The sequence below is a fragment of the Neopsephotus bourkii genome, unplaced genomic scaffold (genome assembly GCF_033783945.1).
Source record: "Neopsephotus bourkii isolate Nb327-2 ecotype Australia unplaced genomic scaffold, CSIRO-AGI_Nbou_v1 NB_580, whole genome shotgun sequence".
In the NCBI taxonomy this organism is placed as follows: domain Eukaryota; kingdom Metazoa; phylum Chordata; class Aves; order Psittaciformes; family Psittacidae; genus Neopsephotus; species Neopsephotus bourkii.
Genome location: NW_026901081.1, coordinates 1,425,310 through 1,445,252, shown reverse-complemented (window position 1 = coordinate 1,445,252; position 19,943 = coordinate 1,425,310). Strand labels below are relative to the sequence as shown.

At 48.1% G+C, this 19,943-nt stretch overlaps 1 protein-coding gene across 1 annotated transcript in view; it reads left to right on the top strand.

Annotated features, from left to right (window-relative positions):
* Nucleotides 1-19,388, top strand: part of MAP6 (microtubule associated protein 6) — a 38,158-nt gene extending 18,770 nt beyond the window's left edge. Inside the window, exons 2-4 of the mRNA XM_061351420.1 lie at nt 9,184-9,397; nt 11,140-11,336; nt 18,220-19,388. Coding sequence (XP_061207404.1) covers nt 9,184-9,397; nt 11,140-11,336; nt 18,220-18,274 — 466 coding nt within the window. The 3' untranslated portion in view covers nt 18,275-19,388. The remainder of the gene's footprint in view (nt 1-9,183; nt 9,398-11,139; nt 11,337-18,219) is intronic.
* The last annotated feature ends 555 nt before the right edge of the window (nt 19,389-19,943 follow it).

Genomic DNA, 19,943 nt, shown 5'->3' with positions numbered 1-19,943 from the left:
TGACCCAGACTGGATGCCCAGCACCCTGTGCAGCCCAATCTTAACAGTGTCCAACGCTGGGGAGTCACCACTGCCCTGGGGACATTATTCCAATGGCTGCTTGTTCTCATTGGGAAAGGTTTTCCTCTTGTCTCCATTGGGAATCTCCCAGCAGTAACTTGTGCCCATTACCCTCAGCTTTCCCATGGGACTCCTTGTCCAAAGGGAGTCTCCATCTTCTCTGCAGCCCCCCTTTACCTCTGGCACATGGATCAGTTCTCCCTGCGCCTTCTCTTCTCCAGCTGCACAGTCCCAGCTCTCTCAGCCTTTCCTCACTGATGCCCAGCCCTTGGACCATCTTTGTGACCCTTCTCTGGACCCTCTCCATCCCAGCTACATCTTTCTTATACAGCAGGACCAAACCTGAGCACGGTATTCCAGGGGTGGCCTGACCAGCACCAAGCAGAGTGGGACAGGGGCATCTTTGTCCCTGCTGGTGATGCCCTTACAAAGAGAAACATGGTACTCAGGAGCTTCTTTGCACTGGGTTGTCAGGAGCATGCTGCAAGGGAAAACTTGAATACCACATATCTGGCCACTAACTTTGCCCTTTGGGCTTGGTTTGGTTCTCTTCTACTTAGTGGTTAACGTATTTGTTTGTCAATGCTCCCTCCATGGATGGTCATGGGGATCCTGATCCATGATTTCGTAACATTTGCTTTGCTGCCATTTCAGACATAGAAACCTTTTGAAATCTGGTTACCACATCTCCTATTAAAGCCCACAGCAGAATTGCTTCCATGTATTAACTGAAACTCACTGTGACCAACTCATTGCTTCATTTTTCATGTGTACAATGAAGCTTCAGGACAGCTGGTGCCCAATCAGCATAGGAAGGATATTCAGGTATAGTCATATAGTAACTAAGACAGCAAGGAGCAAATAATAATGCCCAAAGTGACTAACACAGTGGCAAAACAATGGCTGCTATTTAAGCATCACCATCTTCCTCCTTTACCTCCTTTACTGCTGCATCTATTCCTACTCCTGTGCCAGGATGAGCAATTACACTGTCGCACAGACTAGAAATGAAAGCAAAGAGCCACACTGATTGTGAACTGCATTAGAAACAGAGAAAGAAGGGAAGTGATGATTCCCTAAAGGGAGGAGAGAATACAGCCAGTCAAATAACATTGCTGCAACAGAAAAGCTATTTCATGTCAAGCAGCTATAGCCTGACCTTCCTCTGGGGAGACCCATCCTTCTACATCCCTGATTTGGATGATCATTGACCACATTAAGACAAAATCCTATCTGTTATCCACCACTACCACCCGTCTCCATCATTTGCCTCAAGGGCAAACCTTGCAGTTCCAATGCAGCTGAACTGCAGCATCACTAAAGCATCCCCAGCTTGGAGAAGGGCCAGGATTTAGGGAACAGGAGCTGGCCATGAGTTCCAACAGAGCTTCCAGGAAAGTCAGGTCCCTGCCCAACACTAGAAGGGTAAATGGTCTTAATGAACCGCCCCCCAGCAGTGTGAATGGAGCAATTTGGACCAGAGCTGTTGTGAAGCAGAGCGGGTCAGTGAGATGTGCTGTCCTTCATCTCCTTGGGCAGCAGCTTTTCAGTTCTATAACCATCTGGCCTATCATTGATGAGAGGTGATGCTTTTATGTTCCCTTCCCACCCTGCTGCTGCTGGTCTGATCACACTGTGAGTTTGTGGCATGCATTTGCTTCATTTGACCTAAAAAGCATCATTTTCCACAGCCTTAGGCAGCACTTCTTGCTGCACCAGATTCCCCTCTTCCCATGGATTCATAGAATCCCAGCCTGGTTTGGGTTGAAGGGAACTTAAAGCTCATCCAGTTCCAACCCCCTGCCATGAGCCTCACACTAGACCATGTCACCCAAGGCTCTGTCCAACCTAGCCTTGAACACAGAGGGATGGAGCACGGATGGTCCTCAACTCTCCTCTTCCTCTGTGCTGAGACATGAGCAGTGGCAGGGCTGTTACTCTTGGGGTTGCTCTCCCACAACTACATTGCTTTTTCAGCTCTTTGGCCCTCTGCAGCGTTCACCATCACCTTCAGTCATGTACTTGTGACATTTGAGGTGTGACGGCATGTGGAATAACTCTGCCTCCTTGGAAGGCCGTGGTGCTCCGTGGTCCTCAGGCAATGCAGACCCATGATTTGTGGGCTGCTGATTCAAGCAACTTTTATAAACGGAGCACAGCATGGTTCTGCTCTGCCAAATGAGTTGACTTCATCCCTTTCAGTACATTAGTCGTGCCTTTCTCATAGCTTGCTGCAGCCAGTGCTAAAGTTGCCTTGCTGAAGGCTCAGCACTTTCCTCCTCTCCTATGCCAGTGCTGTATGTGATGGGCTCTGACCAGGAATGTCCACACACACTGATCCCTCCCATCCTGCTCATACTTACTCCTTTGTGCATTGTCCAGGTTTCAAATCCAAGCATTAATATATCACATTGTTGTAGTCTTTGCACACAATTAGATGCTGGCTTTGTCCAAGCTGACTTGTTCTGTGTATGTATGTACTTGTGTGTGTGTGCATGGCTTAGAGGTTGAGTCTTAATGTTAGGGAACAAAATAATCTTGGGCACCAGGAGCTTCATTATACCATTCATAGTGCAGACTTACAGTAAATTATTGTGTACAACATAATAGCATGGGCACTAGAGGATAAATCTGTCATTAAGCATCCCTGTAGGAGTTAGAGACAGAGCACTTGATGCAGCAGACAATGAGAGGGCACTTCTTGCTCTTGGGGTGGCAAATATTATGTGTTGAGAAGAAGACTGCAATAGGAGCTGGTTGGAATTGACCTTTTAACCAAAGGGGCTGGGTTGAGGTGTGATTCTGGGCAATCTGATCTAGTTGAAGGTGCTCCTGCTCATTGCAGGGGGGTTGGAACTGGATGAGCTTTGAAGATCACTTCCAATCCAAACTATTCTATGCTTCTGTGGGATGAAGTGGTTGAAGCTGGTGTCTTAGGGTGCAGGGGTCATAGCAAGGCAAGGTTGGACACAGGAGCTTGGAGCAAGCTGCCCCAGTGGAAGGGGTCCCTGCCCGTGGAAGGGGTCCCTGCCCGTGGCAGGGGGTTAGAACTGGATGAGCTTTAAGGTCCTTTCCAACCCAAACCAGTCTGTAATCTAGGATTCTGTGTTGCAGTAACATGTCAGCCTGTCAGAAGCAGCAATTTTAGAACGAACGGAACATTTCAGACCAAACATTCTGTAAAGCCTTTTTTTCCCCCAATGAAAAACCTGAGTAGTTTTAATTTAGGTTAAGCCATAATTTTCCAGATTAAGCTGGAAATATCCCTTCTGTGCAGGACTCCTTCATGAAGTTCCCGGTCTCCCTTTTCTGCACCCCTTGGACGTGCACATTGGGATGAAGGAGTTGGGCTCAGAGCCTGTGCCACTGCTGTCAGCAGAATACATTTAACATCCTGTGCTGATTCTGAACAAATGTAAGCTCTCTTAAAGTCTTTCAAAGACTCTCCTGTTCCTTCCCCCTCTCGGCTTTGCTGTGACACCAGTAGGTGAAGGCAATTAGTGCCTACAGAAGTGCTGGTGAGCATCTCCGGAGATGGCTGCATGCCATAGCCTGGAGCTCACATCAACCCCAAGTTCCCTGGCTGGGGTGGAGGAGGGTGTTCAGGTCACCTTCCACCTTTAGCAACCTTCAGCCAAGGGGAAGATGCAATTAAACCAGGGTGGATGAAGCCCTATGCAAGAGCTGTGTGTGGTATCCATTGATGCATGTAGAGAGCAGCTCTTGGCTTTAATGAATATAGATCAGGCCACCACCTCCCCAGGCTGCTGTCATAGAATCACAGAATGGTTTGGGTTGGAAAGGACCTTAAGATCATCCAGTTCCAACCCCCTGCCATGGGCAGGGACACCTCACACTAAACCATGGCACCCAAGGCTCTGTCCAACCTGGCCTTGAACACTGCCAGTGATGGAGCATTCACAACCTCCCTGGGCAACCCATTCCAGTGCCTCACCACCCTCACAGGAAAGAATTTCCTCCTTATATCCAATCTAAACTTCCCCTGTTTCAGTTTGAACCCATCACCCCTTGTCCTATCACTACAGTCCCTAATGAAGAGATATATAAGGTAATTATAAGATGATCTTCTACCTGTTCATTTGTAAGGCATCTGCCCCATCCTCTGTAGCCCTGTGGAGGTCTACAAATGGCTTAAGTCCCTTTATCTTCACTGTGTATTTTCCCTGTTGGGCTTACAAAAGGTCATCTCATGCCTCATAGGCTCCTTTTTGCTGAGTTAATTTCAATTTCCATTTCAGGTCAGTGCTGGGTTCATGATGGATTCTTGTTATTCTTTGTAAGGCTGGGACCAGAGGTAGGCAGAAAATGAGGAGATTTGTTGCTATTTCAGTTCAAGCCCTGTGTTTCATGCCAAGATAGCAATTCTTAACATCTTCCTCAGCGAAATGAAGAGCAATGGAAATCCCTTAGATAAAGAATTAAAGAGAGGGCCTAAGCTCTGCCTGTTGGGTACATCCATACTGGTTCTGGTCCATGCTGACTCATCTTTGCAGTGTGAGCAAAGGCTTTTGCTTAGTTTTTAGGTGAGTTTGAGGCTGTGCTCTTTTAGGATGGGGTCTGGCAAGCCCCTAAAATACATACAGAGCTAATTTTGTATTTTATGTTACATGAGCTGTTCTCAAAACAGGGGGAAATAAGATTTTCAGGGCTTATTTCAGGTTGCAGCCAGAATTTGTAGCTTTGGGGGACCTACCCTGCAAGTTGGCCTTGGGATGTTAAAGGGTAATCATAGAATGGTTTGGTTTGGAAGGGACCTTCAAAGCTCATCTACTCCAACCCCCTGCGATGAGCATGGACACCTTCAACTAGCTCAGGTTGCCCAGAACCACATCCAGCCCAGCCTTGAATGTCTCCAGGGATGGTGCATCCACAGCCTCTCTGGGCAACCTGTGCCAGTGTTTTATCACCCTCATTGTAAAGGATTCCTTCCTCATATCCAGCCTGAATCTCCCTCTTTTAGTTTAAACCCATCACCCTCCATCCTATTGCAACAGGCCCTGATGGTCTCTCCCCATCTTTCTTATAGACCCCTTTTAAGAACTGAAAGGCCACAATAAGGTCTCCTTGGAGTCTTCTCCAGGCTGAACAAGCACAACTCTCTCAGCCTTGAGATGAGGGAAGTCTCAGAACTGAAGGGCTTTTCTCCAAAGCAGGAGATAGCCATTCGATGGACATTCACCAGACCTGGGAAGGGGATTTCGGTCACCTTCCTGAGGCTTCCCCCTCATCCCTACAGTCAATACTGATGCAGACCTCAAGCACGGCACCTGCCTCCTCATTCCCACTTTGCATTAGTAAACTCAGTGTGCCTGGTGCTCAGATGTGGGGATGCAGGCTGTGAAGGTGTTAGCACGCTCCTGCCTACCTACACTGTGGCTCAGGGTAGCTAGTACTTTTCCAAGCAATTGTGCTGGGTTTAGGAGCTGGCACATTCCAAGGGCAGTTCCCAATGGGCTGTTTTCCCTCACTCATCTGTGGTGGAGATGAGAGGTTTGGGAATTAGTACTTTTGTGCTGTTTAACCGTGACAAGTTGAGTTTCTGGGCCTTGACACAACCAGCACAGAACAGGCTGTGCCTATTCTAGTAACACTTCTGCAGTTTAGGTGTTGACTGACTATCAAAACCAGGCATTAAGATCAACTGCTTCACCAAACATAGCTGTAGTAAATGGTCGGAGTTTTTCTCCTCCTTCCATTGCTCTGCATAGTAGGTAGCCCATGGCAAGGGGTTGGGACTAGATGATGTTTACCATGTGATGTGACATGCATATGTGCCTGAAAGGGGTTTAGGATAGAATCCCATGCTGGTTTGTGTTGGAAGGGAGCTTAAAACTCATCCAGTTCCAACCCCCTGCCACGGGCAGGGACACCTTCCACTAGAGGAGGATGCTCCAAGACCTTGTGTCCAACCCAGCCTTGAACACTGCCAGGGATAGGGCAGCCACAGCAGCATGGGTCCACCTATGAATGGCTGTTAGTCTGTGCTTTGCCTGCAAAGCCAGGCTCATCCTGGCAGGCACAAAGTAGTCAAGGGTCCTGTTGCCAAGTGCAGTGGACCTGAGTAGTCACAGGATTCTTATGTCTGCAGTAAGAGCAGCAAAGCAAGGATGGAGAGCAGCAGAGGAATTTGTGCTCATTTTTAACAGTCAAATGAGACTGGTTATTGCATCAACAGCCCAGATCCATTGCATGATGCGAGTGCCCACTCACTGATTTGAGGAAAGGTTGTGATTCTTACCTGTGAGATTTCTACCTCTGCTACAAATACAATAGAGAATAGCTAACAGGTTCAGAAGTTTCTAGGAAGGAATGTGAGTGACAGACAGACAAGGAGAATTAGTGCATGATTTTATTGCCTTTTGGAAAGCAGTTGGAAAAACATAGTCTGTTTTGTGGATGATGGAGCCTAGGAAGAAGCCTCTTACCTTGTGAGTAACTTAGAATGAACTTTGATTTAGTCACTGAGGTATTCATATCTTTAATTCAGTTCTTTAAAGATGTTTCCTCTTCCTTTCTCTCATCCCTTCGCTCAGGAGGGGTGTTTTAACAATGGGCTGCAGAGACAAGAGGGAGGCATTCACTGAACAGGAAAGAAGGGGACACAAATGACCCCATTCACTTCATTCGTTCAGTACAACAGTTTCATGAAGGATAAAAGGTAGCATCCTTCAAACAGGCAGTATCCTTGGGGTTTGACAGTGTTATCCAAGGCCAAGAAGGGCTGAAGAGTAAAAGAAGGGGAGAAATGAAGAAATACAGTGAAAATAAGAAGTGGATGTAGGTAGAGTCAGTATGAAGGAAGAATGGAGAGTTGAAGACAGGATTTGGCTCATAGATTGGGATACCTACATTTAGGGATGTATGTGTGAGTGTCTTCACATGTGCTAGATGTTTGCATTCCCATCACTGGGCATCTAGTCAGATGACAGAGCCCAAAGAGGCATTCAGCTCATCCTAAAGCAGTCACCCATCTCTGCCATAGGGAAGGGCTCTCCAGGCCCCACTGACCCCACATTGACAATCACAAGGACACAGACACCCTGCAGATGTGATGAGACCTTAACACAAGTGTCTTAGGAGGAGAAACACACCCAGGAGACTGTTGCAAGCAGCAGTTATCTTGGAAGGGAAAGGTCTTTAACAGCTATGTGAATGGGTAATGCAGTACTGGGTGGGCAGGGAGCTGCCCTGATATCTTGCACATGAAGGGATCGGTTATTACTGGTCCTTGAGGACAAGAGATGAACTTCTGCAGCCTCCCCATCTAAGCAGATGCTCTGATGATGACTGAAGGGTGTGTGTCCATGTGAAGCTTTCCTGAGCCCCTGGATTCAGTCCAGCTGCTTATCTTCTTATAAGTAAAAGCTGAATATCTCCATGAGCATTTGTCCAATTTGGTAGAAGTTGATTAAGATGTTCAAAGCTATTATGGGAAGGGATTGACTGGCGGTACCCTCACACAGAGGTCATTTCCCTCAGAAACCAGGCTGAGGATGAGCAGCATAACCCAAAGGGGTTGATGGAATGGGGCAGGAGGGACAAGGGTCTGCAACTTCAAGGTCCCATTGCTTCAGAGGTCCCAAAATTAAGAGAAGGGCTTTGATTTTCAATGAGAATTCAGCCCTTTGAGGAGGGCTTGGATCACCACTGTTAGGGTAGACACTGGCTTGCATTGGAGGATCTAAACACTGCCTGGGAGCATGTCTGAGCACAACCTGTTTAAGGTAGCAACACCATCGGGTTCTCTCCATCCCCATTATAGGGTGAATGGCAATCCTTCGAGGGAAAATGGAATGGTTTGCTTCAGAACTAACTGGTAAGGAGTTGGTGGTTTTGGGGAAGAACTACAAAATGCAAGAGAAGGGGTCTGTGCATGGGAACCAGAATGTGTCCAGATGCTGAAAACCTTTGAGATGTCTTTGGGTAAAGTTGCAGCTGTGTCCAAAGGAAATGAAAGATGATGATATTTTCATTAACTCAGTAATAGAGAGAAGCCAGAACTCAAATACCTGATAAACAGAATTTTCTGCTCTGCTGGAGTTTACAGCTAAGACAGTTTTATCTTAAACTGTTCCTTCATGCAATTAACAGAATATTGTACATAACATAGGCAGAATGGTACCATTCACTATTTAAAGGCATGGGTAAGGGAATCTTGGCTCCTTACATTTCTGAGTCACCCAGCTCTCTTGCCTGCAGGGAAGTTTGATGAGAAGTGTGTCCTGTGTTGAGTTGCAGAAGATGAATGTTAGAGAAGAGAATCAGAGCAGCCCCGTGGAGAGGGACTCGGGGGTGTTGGTCCATGAGAAAATGAACATGAGCCAGCTTCAGTGTGCGCTTGCAGCCCAGAAAGCAACCGTACCCTGGGCTGCATCAAAAGGAGCGTGACCAGCAGGGTGAAGGAGGTGATCCTGCCCCTTTATTCTGCTCTCGTGAGACCTCACCTGGAGCACTGTGGGCAGTTCTGGTGTCCTCAATATAAAAAGGACATGGAGCTGTTGGAACAAGTCCAGAGGAGGCCACGAGGATGAGCAGGGGCTGGAGCAGCTCCTGTATGGAGCCAGGCTGAGAACATTGGGGCTGTTGAGCCTGGAGAACAGAAACTGTGTGGAGACCTCAGAGCAGCTTCCAGTGTGTGAAGGGGGCTACAAGGATGCTGGGGAGGGACTCTTCATTAGGGATTGCAGTGATAGGACAAGGGGTGATGGGTTCACACTGAAACAGGGGAAGTTTAGATTGCATATAAGGAAGAAGTTCTTTCCTGTGAGGGTGCTGAGGCACTGGAATGGGTTACCCAGGGAAGCTGTGAATGCTCCGTCACTGGCAGTGTTCAAGGCCAGGTTGGACAGAGCCTTGGGTGCCATGGTTTAGTGTGAGGTGTCCCTGCCCATGGCAGGGGGTTGGAACTGGATGATCTTAAGGTCCTTTCCAACCCTAACTATTCTGTGAAGTAAAAACCGAGCTGTTGGGAGCCAGTTTCTTTAAACCTGAGTGGATGGAGGCAAAACCTTTTCCTTGTTGAACAATGGGGGATGCCGTTCCCACGTTGTACTACTCTCCTGTCGGCTTTACTCCTAAACCTCTTTCTCTTTTGATCCTCAGAAATGAGTTCAGACCGTGGGTAGACGTCAAGCCTGTGAAAGCTATAAGAGCAAAGCCCCAGTACAAGCCACCAGAGGAGAAAATGACCCATGAAACCAGTTACAGCGCTCAGTTCAAGGGGGAAACCAGTAAGCCTGCTCCAGCTGATAACAAATACTTGGAACGCCGAAGGATACGCACTCTCTACAGTGAGCCCTATAAAGAACCTCCTAAGGTGAGAGACATGGTGGAAGGAGCCCAGGGCCTTCACTGCATCACTGTCCAATAGGGTAAAGCTGCCTGTTGTCACTCCTCTTGTGTGGCATCTTCATTTCCAACCAGTGAGCACATCTGGGGATCCACCTGGGAGACGGTGGTGGATGGAAAACTGAATATGAGCCAGGATACATGGCACAGGCAGCCCAGAACCCCCCCGTGTGCTGGGCTGCACCCCCAGAGCGTGAGCAGCAGCTCAGGGAGGGGATCCTGCCCCTCTGCTGTGTGAAGGGGAGACCTTAGAGCAGCTCCAGTGCCTGAAGGGGCTGCAGGAAAGCTGGAGAGGGGCTCTGGACAGGGAGCATAGAGTGACGGGACGAGGGGAATGGCTTGAACCTGCCCGAGGGGAGACTGAGCTGAGCTCTTAGGCAGAAGCTCTTCCCTGTGAGGGTGCTGAGGCGCTGGCACAGGGTGCCCAGAGAAGCTGTGGCTGCCCCATCCCTGGCAGTGCTCAAGGCCAGGTTGGACACAGGGGCTTGGAGCAAGCTGCTCCAGTGGAAGGGGTCCCTGCCCGTGTCAGGGGTTGGAGCTGGAGGAGCTTTAAGGTCCCTTCAACCCAATCCAGTCTGGGATTCTCTGGGCTCTGGTACAGGTTAATGCACGTTAAAGATGGCAGGTTTTGACAGTAAATGCAGATCAATGACGAAGGGCCTGAGCTGAAATATGTTCCAGCCTTATTTCCTAGGAACAGTGGAGGATCTGCATGCATATAAAAGGAGTCGGTCTGTGCCGGTTTACACCTAGGACAGTTAGTCCTTCCCTAAGTGCTTATGTTTGTGAGGTGTCAGAGGATGCCAGGGTCAGCATGGAGGAGCTGAATGCTTCTGTTCCTCCTTAATTTTGAAGCTATCCTCCCTACTTTGGAGCCTGCAGAAACATGCTGATGCCACACACTGCTGTGGACTTTGCTCAAGTGCCAATCCGTGTCCCAGCTATCCCCAAGTAATTTTACTCCACTGTGGCATGTATTAAGGGACAAGCATGAGGAGTCAAGTCCTGAAAGAGAGGTGGGGATTTGTAGCAGCCTCTTTGTCCTGAGCATCATTTCTCTGCTTCAAATCCAGACAGGAACAATCCCCTGTGGGCTTCCAAAGTCCCTCCTGAAGTCAGAGAAAGAGATTGTAGTGATAGGACAAGGGGTGATGGGTTCAAACTGAATCAGGGGAAGTTCAGGTTGGAGATAAGGAAGAAGTTCTTCCCTGTGAGGGTGCTGAGGCACTGGAATGGGTTGCCCAGGGAGGTTGTGAATGCTCCATCGCTGATAGTGTTCAAGGCCAGGTTGGACAGAGCCTTGGGTGCCATGGTTTAGTGTGAGGTGTCCCTGCCCATGGCAGGGGGTTGGAACTGGATGATCCTAACGTCCTTTCCAACCCAAACCATTCCATGATTCTATGATTCTATGAATGGATAAAATGACTGATGATATTCCCTCTCCTGCTGTGTCCTGGTCTGGATTCAATGCCCTTTGCTGGCTTCAGGGTCATTGTGCCTTTAGGGCATCCACACCAGGAAAGGAGTTGGCCGTTTGCAACTCAGCGTGCCCCCAGCTGCTCCCCTCCCTTTGTAACAAGGCATAGTTGAGGAAAGAAGTGCTTTTCATGCTATTTCTGATCTAAATCCTGTTTCCCACCTGTCCTTGTGTCCCTCTTTCTCCGTCTCTCCATCTCTGTGTTGTCGTTTTGCGTGTCGCCCTCCATGCAGGTGGAAAAGCCTAGCGTAAAGCCTTCCAAACCAAAAAAGACCGCAACAAGCCATAAACCCCTGAAAAAGGCCAAAGACAAGCAGATTGCATCAGGCCGGGCTGCCAAGAAAAAGAGCGCCGAGACCTCCAACACAGCAAAGCCAGAGGACAAGGAGAAAAGCAAAGAGATGAACAATAAACTGGCTGAGGCAAAAGAGTAAATGTCACTGCACTTTCCTTTCTCTCTCATTTTAGTTTCCTTTCCTTTCTTTCTTCCCTTCCCCCTTTTTTTTTTTCCTTTCTTTGATTAAATAAAGGCCACAAAATTAATTAGAGGCTTCTAATCTGCTTTTTGTTCTGATTGTATTAGAAGCTGTTCTGTTTTATTTCCAAGGAGGATTAGGGAATCCTTGTTTCTGAGGTCAGGTTGTTCTGCTTTGCCTGCACAACACGGCTCTGCACAGAGTGAGGGACGTGGGAATGCACAAGTGGGGTCATAGGAGATGAAGGTGATGGATCAGCCGTGATTGTGTCTAACCTTGGCTTGGTCCTTTAATGCTTTGATGGTGTGGAAGTGCCCATTGAGCCATGGAGGGGCTGTGCTCTCATCCCATGTTGTCCTTTTGGGGTTGGCCTTTATTCGGTCATCTCCCACTGGTGTCAGCAGGTGGAAGATTTTGGAGGCAGAGAGAGGAGCAGAGGTTCATTCGTGGTGCTGTGGATCCACTAGAATCAGTGGTGTGGCCAAGGGCCACTTCCCCTGGTGACGCTGGTGGGACTTCTGCTCCAAGAAGCAACAGGAAAGGAGATCCAGTGCAGATAAAAGGCCAATCCCCCCCTCCAGAGTAGCTGTGGGTAGGTCTAGCTGCATCAAGGCAGCTTCACCCAACACCTCTTGAAGTCCTTGGTTTAAACAAAAAGGGAGTTGAGGAAAGGCACAGAGAGCAGTGAAGACTTCCCAAGCATGTGGCAGGTCAGGCTAGGTTATCAGCAGGCTGTTCTTCCCTATTGCTTCCCCTAGGTTATGGAATTTTTTAGTTATTCCTGGTTTGGTTTGGATCTTGGTCTGCTTTCTTCACTTCTGGGGTGCCAGTAGACAGAGCTAGGTTTCAGAAAGAGGTGTAGTTTGCAAAGGTGACCTTCCAAAGGGTAGGAAGAAGTGAGTCAAGCAGGTTGGCTAAGAGCTGTCAGTGCCTGTTGTGTTGACTCTACCATCTGTTGGAGTTCATGTTGGCTTATGCGCATCCAAAGAGGGCCATAAACCAGTTGCTGGGATCCCTAGGCTCCCTCCAGGCAAGATCTCAGGGTTTCAATCCTTTTTACTGTGCTCTTCCTATAGGAAATCCCCATGCCCAGCAAGACCAGTTTGGAAGCTGTCAACACAGTGGGACCATTTGTCAATGAGTATGAACTGGGCCAACAGGCTAGCATTGCATCCCCCAGAGACTGGGTCGTTGAGTCAATGGGAGCTGGAAGAGGTATGGTCCCAAACCAAATTTATGTGCCTAACTTCTGGATTGGGACCTAGATACCTACCTATCAGTCTTGGTCCCACCAAACTGAGGTGTTGAAGTCTCCTTTAGTGGAGTAGCTGCAAGTGAAGATGAAAGGTTCTTCTTTTATGCAGCTCAGTATTTCCATCCTAACATACGGTCCAGCTTGAAGCTTTCAGAGAACAGACGATTGGGAATAAGGAAGAGAGAGATGGGAATTAGGGTAGGAAGATGGTGGTGAAGGAGTAAAGTATCAGAACTGTGTTGTTGTAGAGAAGTTTGAATGAGGGAAGTCTTTCTGCTAAGGTATTGTAGAGATGTGAAGCTAACAGAAGAAGTGATGGGCCATGAGGATGAGGAGTCCCATTTTTGGTGTCTCACCCCATTAGAATTGGTTCTTTTGGAAACATAAAGGAGTAGTGGGCTACAAGGCTGTGAGGAAGTTTCCAAAGAGGAGGAAAGCTCTGTGGTGCACAGATAGTGACATTTGCTGGCCTTAGTAATGAATAAATGCCAAGTTCAGTGTGTCGTGTGATGTGTCCTGTTTGCATTGCGCTAACGGCCTAAACCTTTGAGTATAAAGTAAGTGTAGTGTTCTGAATTCCGTGGTGTATTTCCAAGCTTAGCTGTGTTAGAACTGTGTGCTATGAGCTAGTCAGGTTGTGTATGTGGAAAAGTATATATTCATATCTAGAAATATATATATTTAAAACCTCCAATGTTTAGGAGGAAACCAGGGAAATCCTCCAGGAAGTAAAACTGTGGAACTCTTTGCCAATGTAGTGCATTTTCTCTTGGATGTGCATGCTCCATGGAGACGCTGACCTGTCCATATTGACCATTGCTTTTCTGAGTGCTCAGAAGCCCCTGCAGCAAAGCTCAGCTCTGCCTCCAGAGCGGCTCAGTGAAAGGCTTGTGGTTGAGCTGGGTGCTCTTCCCACCCCATCGCACAAGGGACAAGTGGCCAGAGAAGCCTGAGCTTCCAAGACTTGGTGTGATTCCTTGGCATTTAGATGCTTCATGCGTCTTCACACTCCTCAGTAATGTCCTTTCATGTCACAGGATATAGAAGCAGTGTGAAGATGACGTGTCACAGCAGGCAGAACATGTCAGGAAGGCATGTAGACAGATACCAATAGCCCAACACACTGATCTCGCTACACATAAGGAAAGACCATGCCAAATAATTCTCCTTATTGGGCTTTTCAGCCCTAAGTTTCACATTGAAAGAGACACCACACTTGGCACCACTTTACCTTAAAGTCAATGGGAGTTTAGCCCTTGACTTCAAGGGTAACCAAATTTTGTCCAAGGAACATCATTCAGTGTTCAAGGCCAGGTTGCACGGGGCTTGGAGCAACCTTATCTAGTGGAAGGTGTGCTTGCCCATGGCAGGGGGCTGGAACTGGATGAGCTTTGAGATCCCTTCCAACCCAAACCATTCTACGATATTGATTCTTTGATTAGGATGCTCAGACAGACCACATAATCCAAGCATCTCCATGCCTCTGGATCAACTGGTTCTCATCCAGGGCTTCAGGATTGCTTCTTCTCAATGAAGAGCATCCATCACTGTCTTGGAATGAAACATGCACAGTGGGTGCTCAGAATATGGGTACTTAATACATGAAGGTTTTGGGAGCATCTCACTACAAAGCTAGGTATGAAGTGGTCTAAATTCCATCTCTAGTGAAGGAACTTCCAAGGGCCATTGAACTGCCTATTTTGGACACGTCTCTTTGAGTGGGATGAATGATCCTTGGAAGCTTCCAATCTTTGCAGAAAGAGCCTGGGAGACTGATAGGGCCCTCTCAGACAACAACAACTTAGGGATATAAATCCTGGCCTTTGCTCCATGTGTACCAAGTGCTCAGCACACATCCAAGCACAGTTTAGCGTTGCATCAAATACCAGGAACTGCAGCAGAGCCAAGCCTCAGGGTGAAATCCTGCATTGCTCTTACCTTCCACAGACTTTATACCCATCCACTCAGGTTTATCAGAAAGGAGACCAAATCCCTGCTGTTTCAAGTTCACTTTGGACTCTGAGCTTGTCGATCCCATTGGGAAAGAGTGCTCTGCTGTTCTGTGTTCAGCTACCATGATGCTGATTCTGTTTCACTGCTGATCTGTAATACGTTTTGCTTTCCTTGTAAAAACAACAGAAGAAATGGTTTGCTTTTTGCCCTGTGACCGTTCCTATGCTGTCTACTGCTTGCTTTTGCATTTTCACTGTATTTCACTGTTTCTCCTTTCTGCAAAATGGTGCTATTTGCTGACTGATGCTCCTGTTCCCTGACTGCTTCGCACACCGATCACCTGCTTCTTCATTCGCAACGCAGCCACTGTGTATGGCTCCCATCAATTCCACAACCTCTTGCCTCTTGGAGGCAGATCAGAAGTGTCTAATTAATCTTTTGTGGCCTGGGTTTGGTTGCATATCGCCAACGTGTCTCTTGTAACGTGTTTAAGCGCCCACGGCTCCCCCGTGGTGCTCTTTTCTTTCCATTCTTGCTGTTCTGATGAGAGTGACACACAGACACACTCACACACACACGGATTAATGTATAGCCAATGGATTGTGATGTGCTTGTGATCTTTGCTTGCTCAAAGGGTCTTTTTTTTTCCAATGATAAATAAATGCTAAAGACGAATAACCACCTCCTCGAGCTTGTTTTCTCCATAAGAAGCACCCTTCCAACCGTGATCAGGTTTGTGATGCTTAAAGCCACCACTTCCCTGCCTGCCATAGGGACAACGGAGCTGTCAAACCTCACTCCCTTTAGATGGCTCCCTTTAGCCTGAGAGCCAAGTGTTTGCAAAGGTGAAGATGGACATGAAGCCATGTAGATGGAGCAGAGAGTTTGCTTTTGTATCCTCTGTCTACAAGTGTCATGAACAGAGGGTGAGTGCTCTGCATGCAGGATGCTGCTGTACCTCATGGTGGACATGAGGACTTTGTGTCCGTGCTGCACTAGGTCAGGGAGCAGAAGATAAGCCCCATGTTTTAACTGGATGACCTTAAGGTCCTTTCCAACCCTAACTATTCTATGATGCTATGAAGAGCTGGAGGGAGGGGATGTGGATGAGGTTACTTAATCACTCTTTCCCAACTTGCTTTGGTCCCGAACCACCTGAAAAGCCCAATAAGAGGGATCAAGGGGCTATAAATCATTGAAAGGAGGTAGTAAGCTTTTGGGTTGAGCACTCCCAGGGTGCTTGACAGTGACTATGGAAGTCCAAAGCACTGATTTTGTATTAATGAAGGTGTAGTCTAGTGAATGTATTAATGAAGGTGAAGGCTCATGAATGTATTAATGAAGATGGAGGCTATGTGGAGAAATTATAGTGGAGAAGACAGCAGGGATGAGGGTGTAATTTCCTTTTAAATGGTGAGCCCTGATCTTGGCTTAATCTCAGTTTTAATTACCTATAATGCTTATTTTCAATCATGTTTTTTCTCTTCTAATGGGTATTCCAATAACATCCCCACCAGCCTTGGGGAGAACTGTCTGCATTGGGCTTGTATTTTGAAGCCTCTCCTCCAATTGTTGATCATGGAGCACCAACCCTTCTCTGCCTCACCATTTCTGAGTGCTGTTTCTCATCCCTGCCTGGTTTACAAATCACTTCCTGGATTTATTCCACCTTTGACTACATGGTGATGACAAGTGCTGCTTCCTCATGTCCTGATGTATGCCCCTACCTTCCCTCTCCTTTTCCTACCAGCTCCCATCCATTCAATGATCACACATCACTATATGGTGTTTAGGTGTTTCAGCTGAGCTATAGGTGCAGGGATTTATCATTTCACCCCTCCACAATTTGATATTGGAGATAATGTTCATTTTTAATAGATGGGTCCTTGATGGGGCTCATCTGTGACATCATCCAGGTTGGCCAACAGTGTTTCTTCCCATGACACAAAGGTCTTTCAAGCACGGATGGATGATCCAGCGGCCCCCACTCAGAGCTGGAGAACATGCCTTTGCTTCCCTGTTCCTCACTGAGGTTGCTCAGCATCACAAAGCCTAAACAGCCAAAGGAGAAGGATGGGATGTGGTGGTAGGCGAAGGGACCTGGATCCTCTGGGCTTTAACCATCACTGTCTGAATCTGCTGCTCCTAACTCCTTTATAAGTCATTAGTAACTTGCACTGCCCACCTAATTCCAAGGGCTGTTGTGAGAATCATGTCCATGCAAAGCACTGGAGGTGGGTTACTAAACATGAAATGCTTTGTCTCGTAAGAGCATTTAGTGTGGAGGTGCTGGCTCCTGATAGTCAGTGTTGGTGTCTGGGTGAGGGGACAAGGAGAGGAGAGAAAACGTTGGTGTGTTGAATGTAAAGGGTCAAGTCTGCATCTCAGACTCTTGATAATGGAGCATCTCAGTGCAACTTTGAGGTGTTGCTTTGGCTGCACAGTGTGAGCAGCACATGAGGAGATCCTGGTTTTAATCAGTTGGTTTTGAATACTTCGAGCTCTGAGGGCTGCAGCAAAACACCCAAGAGTCTTGTGCAGGGGGAAAGAAGAGGTTCTTGCCTGATGGAGAAGAGAAGGCTCAGGGGGACCTGATGGCTGCCTCCAAGTGCCTGAGAGGAGGATGGAGCCAGGAGGGGCTGGGCTCTGCTCCCAAGGAACAAGGGATGGGACAAGAGGAACCGGCCTCAAGCTGCACCAGGGCAGGTTTAGATGGAGGTGAGGAGCAATTCCTGCCCCAGAGGGTGCTCAGGCATTGGAACAGGCTGCCCAGGGCAGGGCTGCAGGCACCGGCCCTGCAAGGGTTCACACCCCGTGGAGACGAGGCCTCAGTGCCATGAGGCAGTGGTGGCCTTGGCAGTGCTGGGAATGCTTGGACTGGATGAGCTGAAAGGGCTTTTCCAGCCTGGTTGATTCCATGATTCTATTCAATGATTCTATGATGTTCTCCATCTTAGTCCTGTGGCCAAGCCACTTAAGCTTCCATCTGATGCAAGGAATGAGATTTACCAGTTTTGCCACTTCCAAACCTCTGAGCTTCCTTTGGAAGCCTGTTATCATTATTGCATCTGTGACTGGTAAAGCCAGGTCAGGTGAGTGCTGATACTCCATCAGCTGACATATGCAGCTTCTTGTACCACAATATCCTTTGGATTTAGGGTTTATTTAGGGATGTGCCAGTGCAGGAGAAAAAGGGGCTTTTTAAGATGTCTCTGTCATGGTAGTACCTGCCAGCATCCAAGGAATACCTGCCACCATCCCCAACAGCAACAGCAAATACAGAAGAGGAGCTTATAGGAAGAAGAAATACGTCATATGAACATGGTGACATGGGCATGTTCAGCACTAAGAACAGTGTCTTTTGCACAGCTGGAAATAACTGTGATGTTCCAACATGGAACATCATGGGCTTCAGATCCCTCTGCTTCCCTCTGCTCTGTGTCATGGTAAGTTTGATCCAGTTGGAGATCCGCTTCCATTTACCCTTATTCACACAAGCTTCAGGGCTGGGGGCAATTCCACTAATGCCACTGGGTCTGTGATGCAAGGTAACATCTCTAAGTACTTCAGGATGGTGATTTATCACGAACTATGGGTTTGCTTGTAAACAGTGTTCATTTCTATTGCAGGGTGCCTTGCAGTTCCCTACCCACGATTGTGGAGGTCCCTAACCATGGTCCCTAACCATGTGGAGGAGATGGGAGCCCAAGAGTTAAAGAAAAGCCTGCTAATGGATTGAAGGCATCTTAATGCTTTCTAAACCACCAGCTTTCCCTGCAGGTAGTCTGCTCCACGGACACCAACAGCAAGGACCAGCCACCAGAAAATTATGGATGAGGAGCAGTGACAGCTCTTAGCACAGAGGAATGATAACCCTTAACCTTGGCAGTTCATCAGCATGAGAGATGGAAATGGGGGGGATGTTTCTGACCCCCCCCTTGTTGTCATCTGCCCACCTCCCACCCCAACCTAGCCTGAGACATGCACCAACCTCAAGCTCCCAAGCAAAGCTGGGTCTTCCCAAGTCTTCCTGGGGATCCATAGACCTGCATTCCCTGCCTGGCTCCGAGAGAGGTCTGGAGAGCTGGGTCACAGCACTTGGAAGGGTGAGGAGCACCCTGCATGGTACACGGTGGAGGGGATCTCACCACACCATGGCTGTGGCAGATGGGTCTGTCCTCATCAGTTAACAGCACCCAGGAGCACTTGGTGGTGCCAGTACTCAATGGTCAGGGTAGAGAAATCCTTAGAGCATCCCTTGGCATTGACCTGACCTGCTCCTTGGCCTGGTTCAGGAGTTAGTACCCAAGTGAGGACCAGTGCAGCTGTGGCCACCTTTGAAGCCAAGAGATTTAACATCAGGGACATGAACCAGCAATGAAATAGTGCTTTGGAGTCGTAGGGCAGTGGATGTCCTTGTCCCCATTGCCCTGCTCCCTCCACTCCCTGTTGCTGACCAGGCTTCTCTGTCCCCGTTGGTCCTTCCCATGCTGTCCTCAGTGCCCCATCAGACCCCATCCACCCACCATGGTGCTATACCTTCTATTCCCTTCTGAATCATTCTCCATCTCCCCTGCCAGCTTTCCCATGTCCATCCCAACTTCTCCAACCTTTTCCTTTCTCCCACCTGTCCCCCTCCACATCATCCTAAATCCCCAGCTCTACCAGGGATCTTCTCCTCCCCATCCTCCCCAAGTCTCTGTCTTGTGTCCTGTCTCCCTTGGACTATAAACCTCTTTCTTTGCCTGTACTGTGTGATAACAATCACTGCTTTGAATAAATAATACCTCACCTCTCAGCTGCCTGTTATCTCTGTCCTTTCTCAATGTGGCTTCAAGTAGATGTGTCTGCAAGTGTGCTGTGTGTCTGTCCTGGTGGCCACTTGAGCAGTCGGTCTTGTTGCCACAGCTCTGTCCATGGTCTTTTGGGATGACTCTGCTCATGTTCTTGTTTCCTGGTACTATTCTTTATTACAGCCACAGAGTTAAGCTTTGTTGTCTGTGTAGGAACCTTCCATGACCTTCTGTCCTCTGCCGTTCTGGTGCATCTGATATAGAGGTTGGCCTTTCTCCAGCTTCATGCAGAGATGTCCTGGGCTGGCTCATTAACTGCAGCAATTGAGGAGAATAAAGGAGAAACCTTGCAGCCCAGAGCAGAAGCAGCTGATGGTGAAGGCCCTGCTTTTCCCAGTGCCATACAGAAAGCAGTGGGCAGAAGTGTGTCAGTGGAAATACCAGCAGATGCATCTCTCAGGGGGAGAACCATAGAATCAGAGGATGATAGAATGGTTTGAGTGGAAAGGACCTGAAGCTCATCCAGTTCCAACCTCTGCCACGGGCAGGGACCCCTTCCA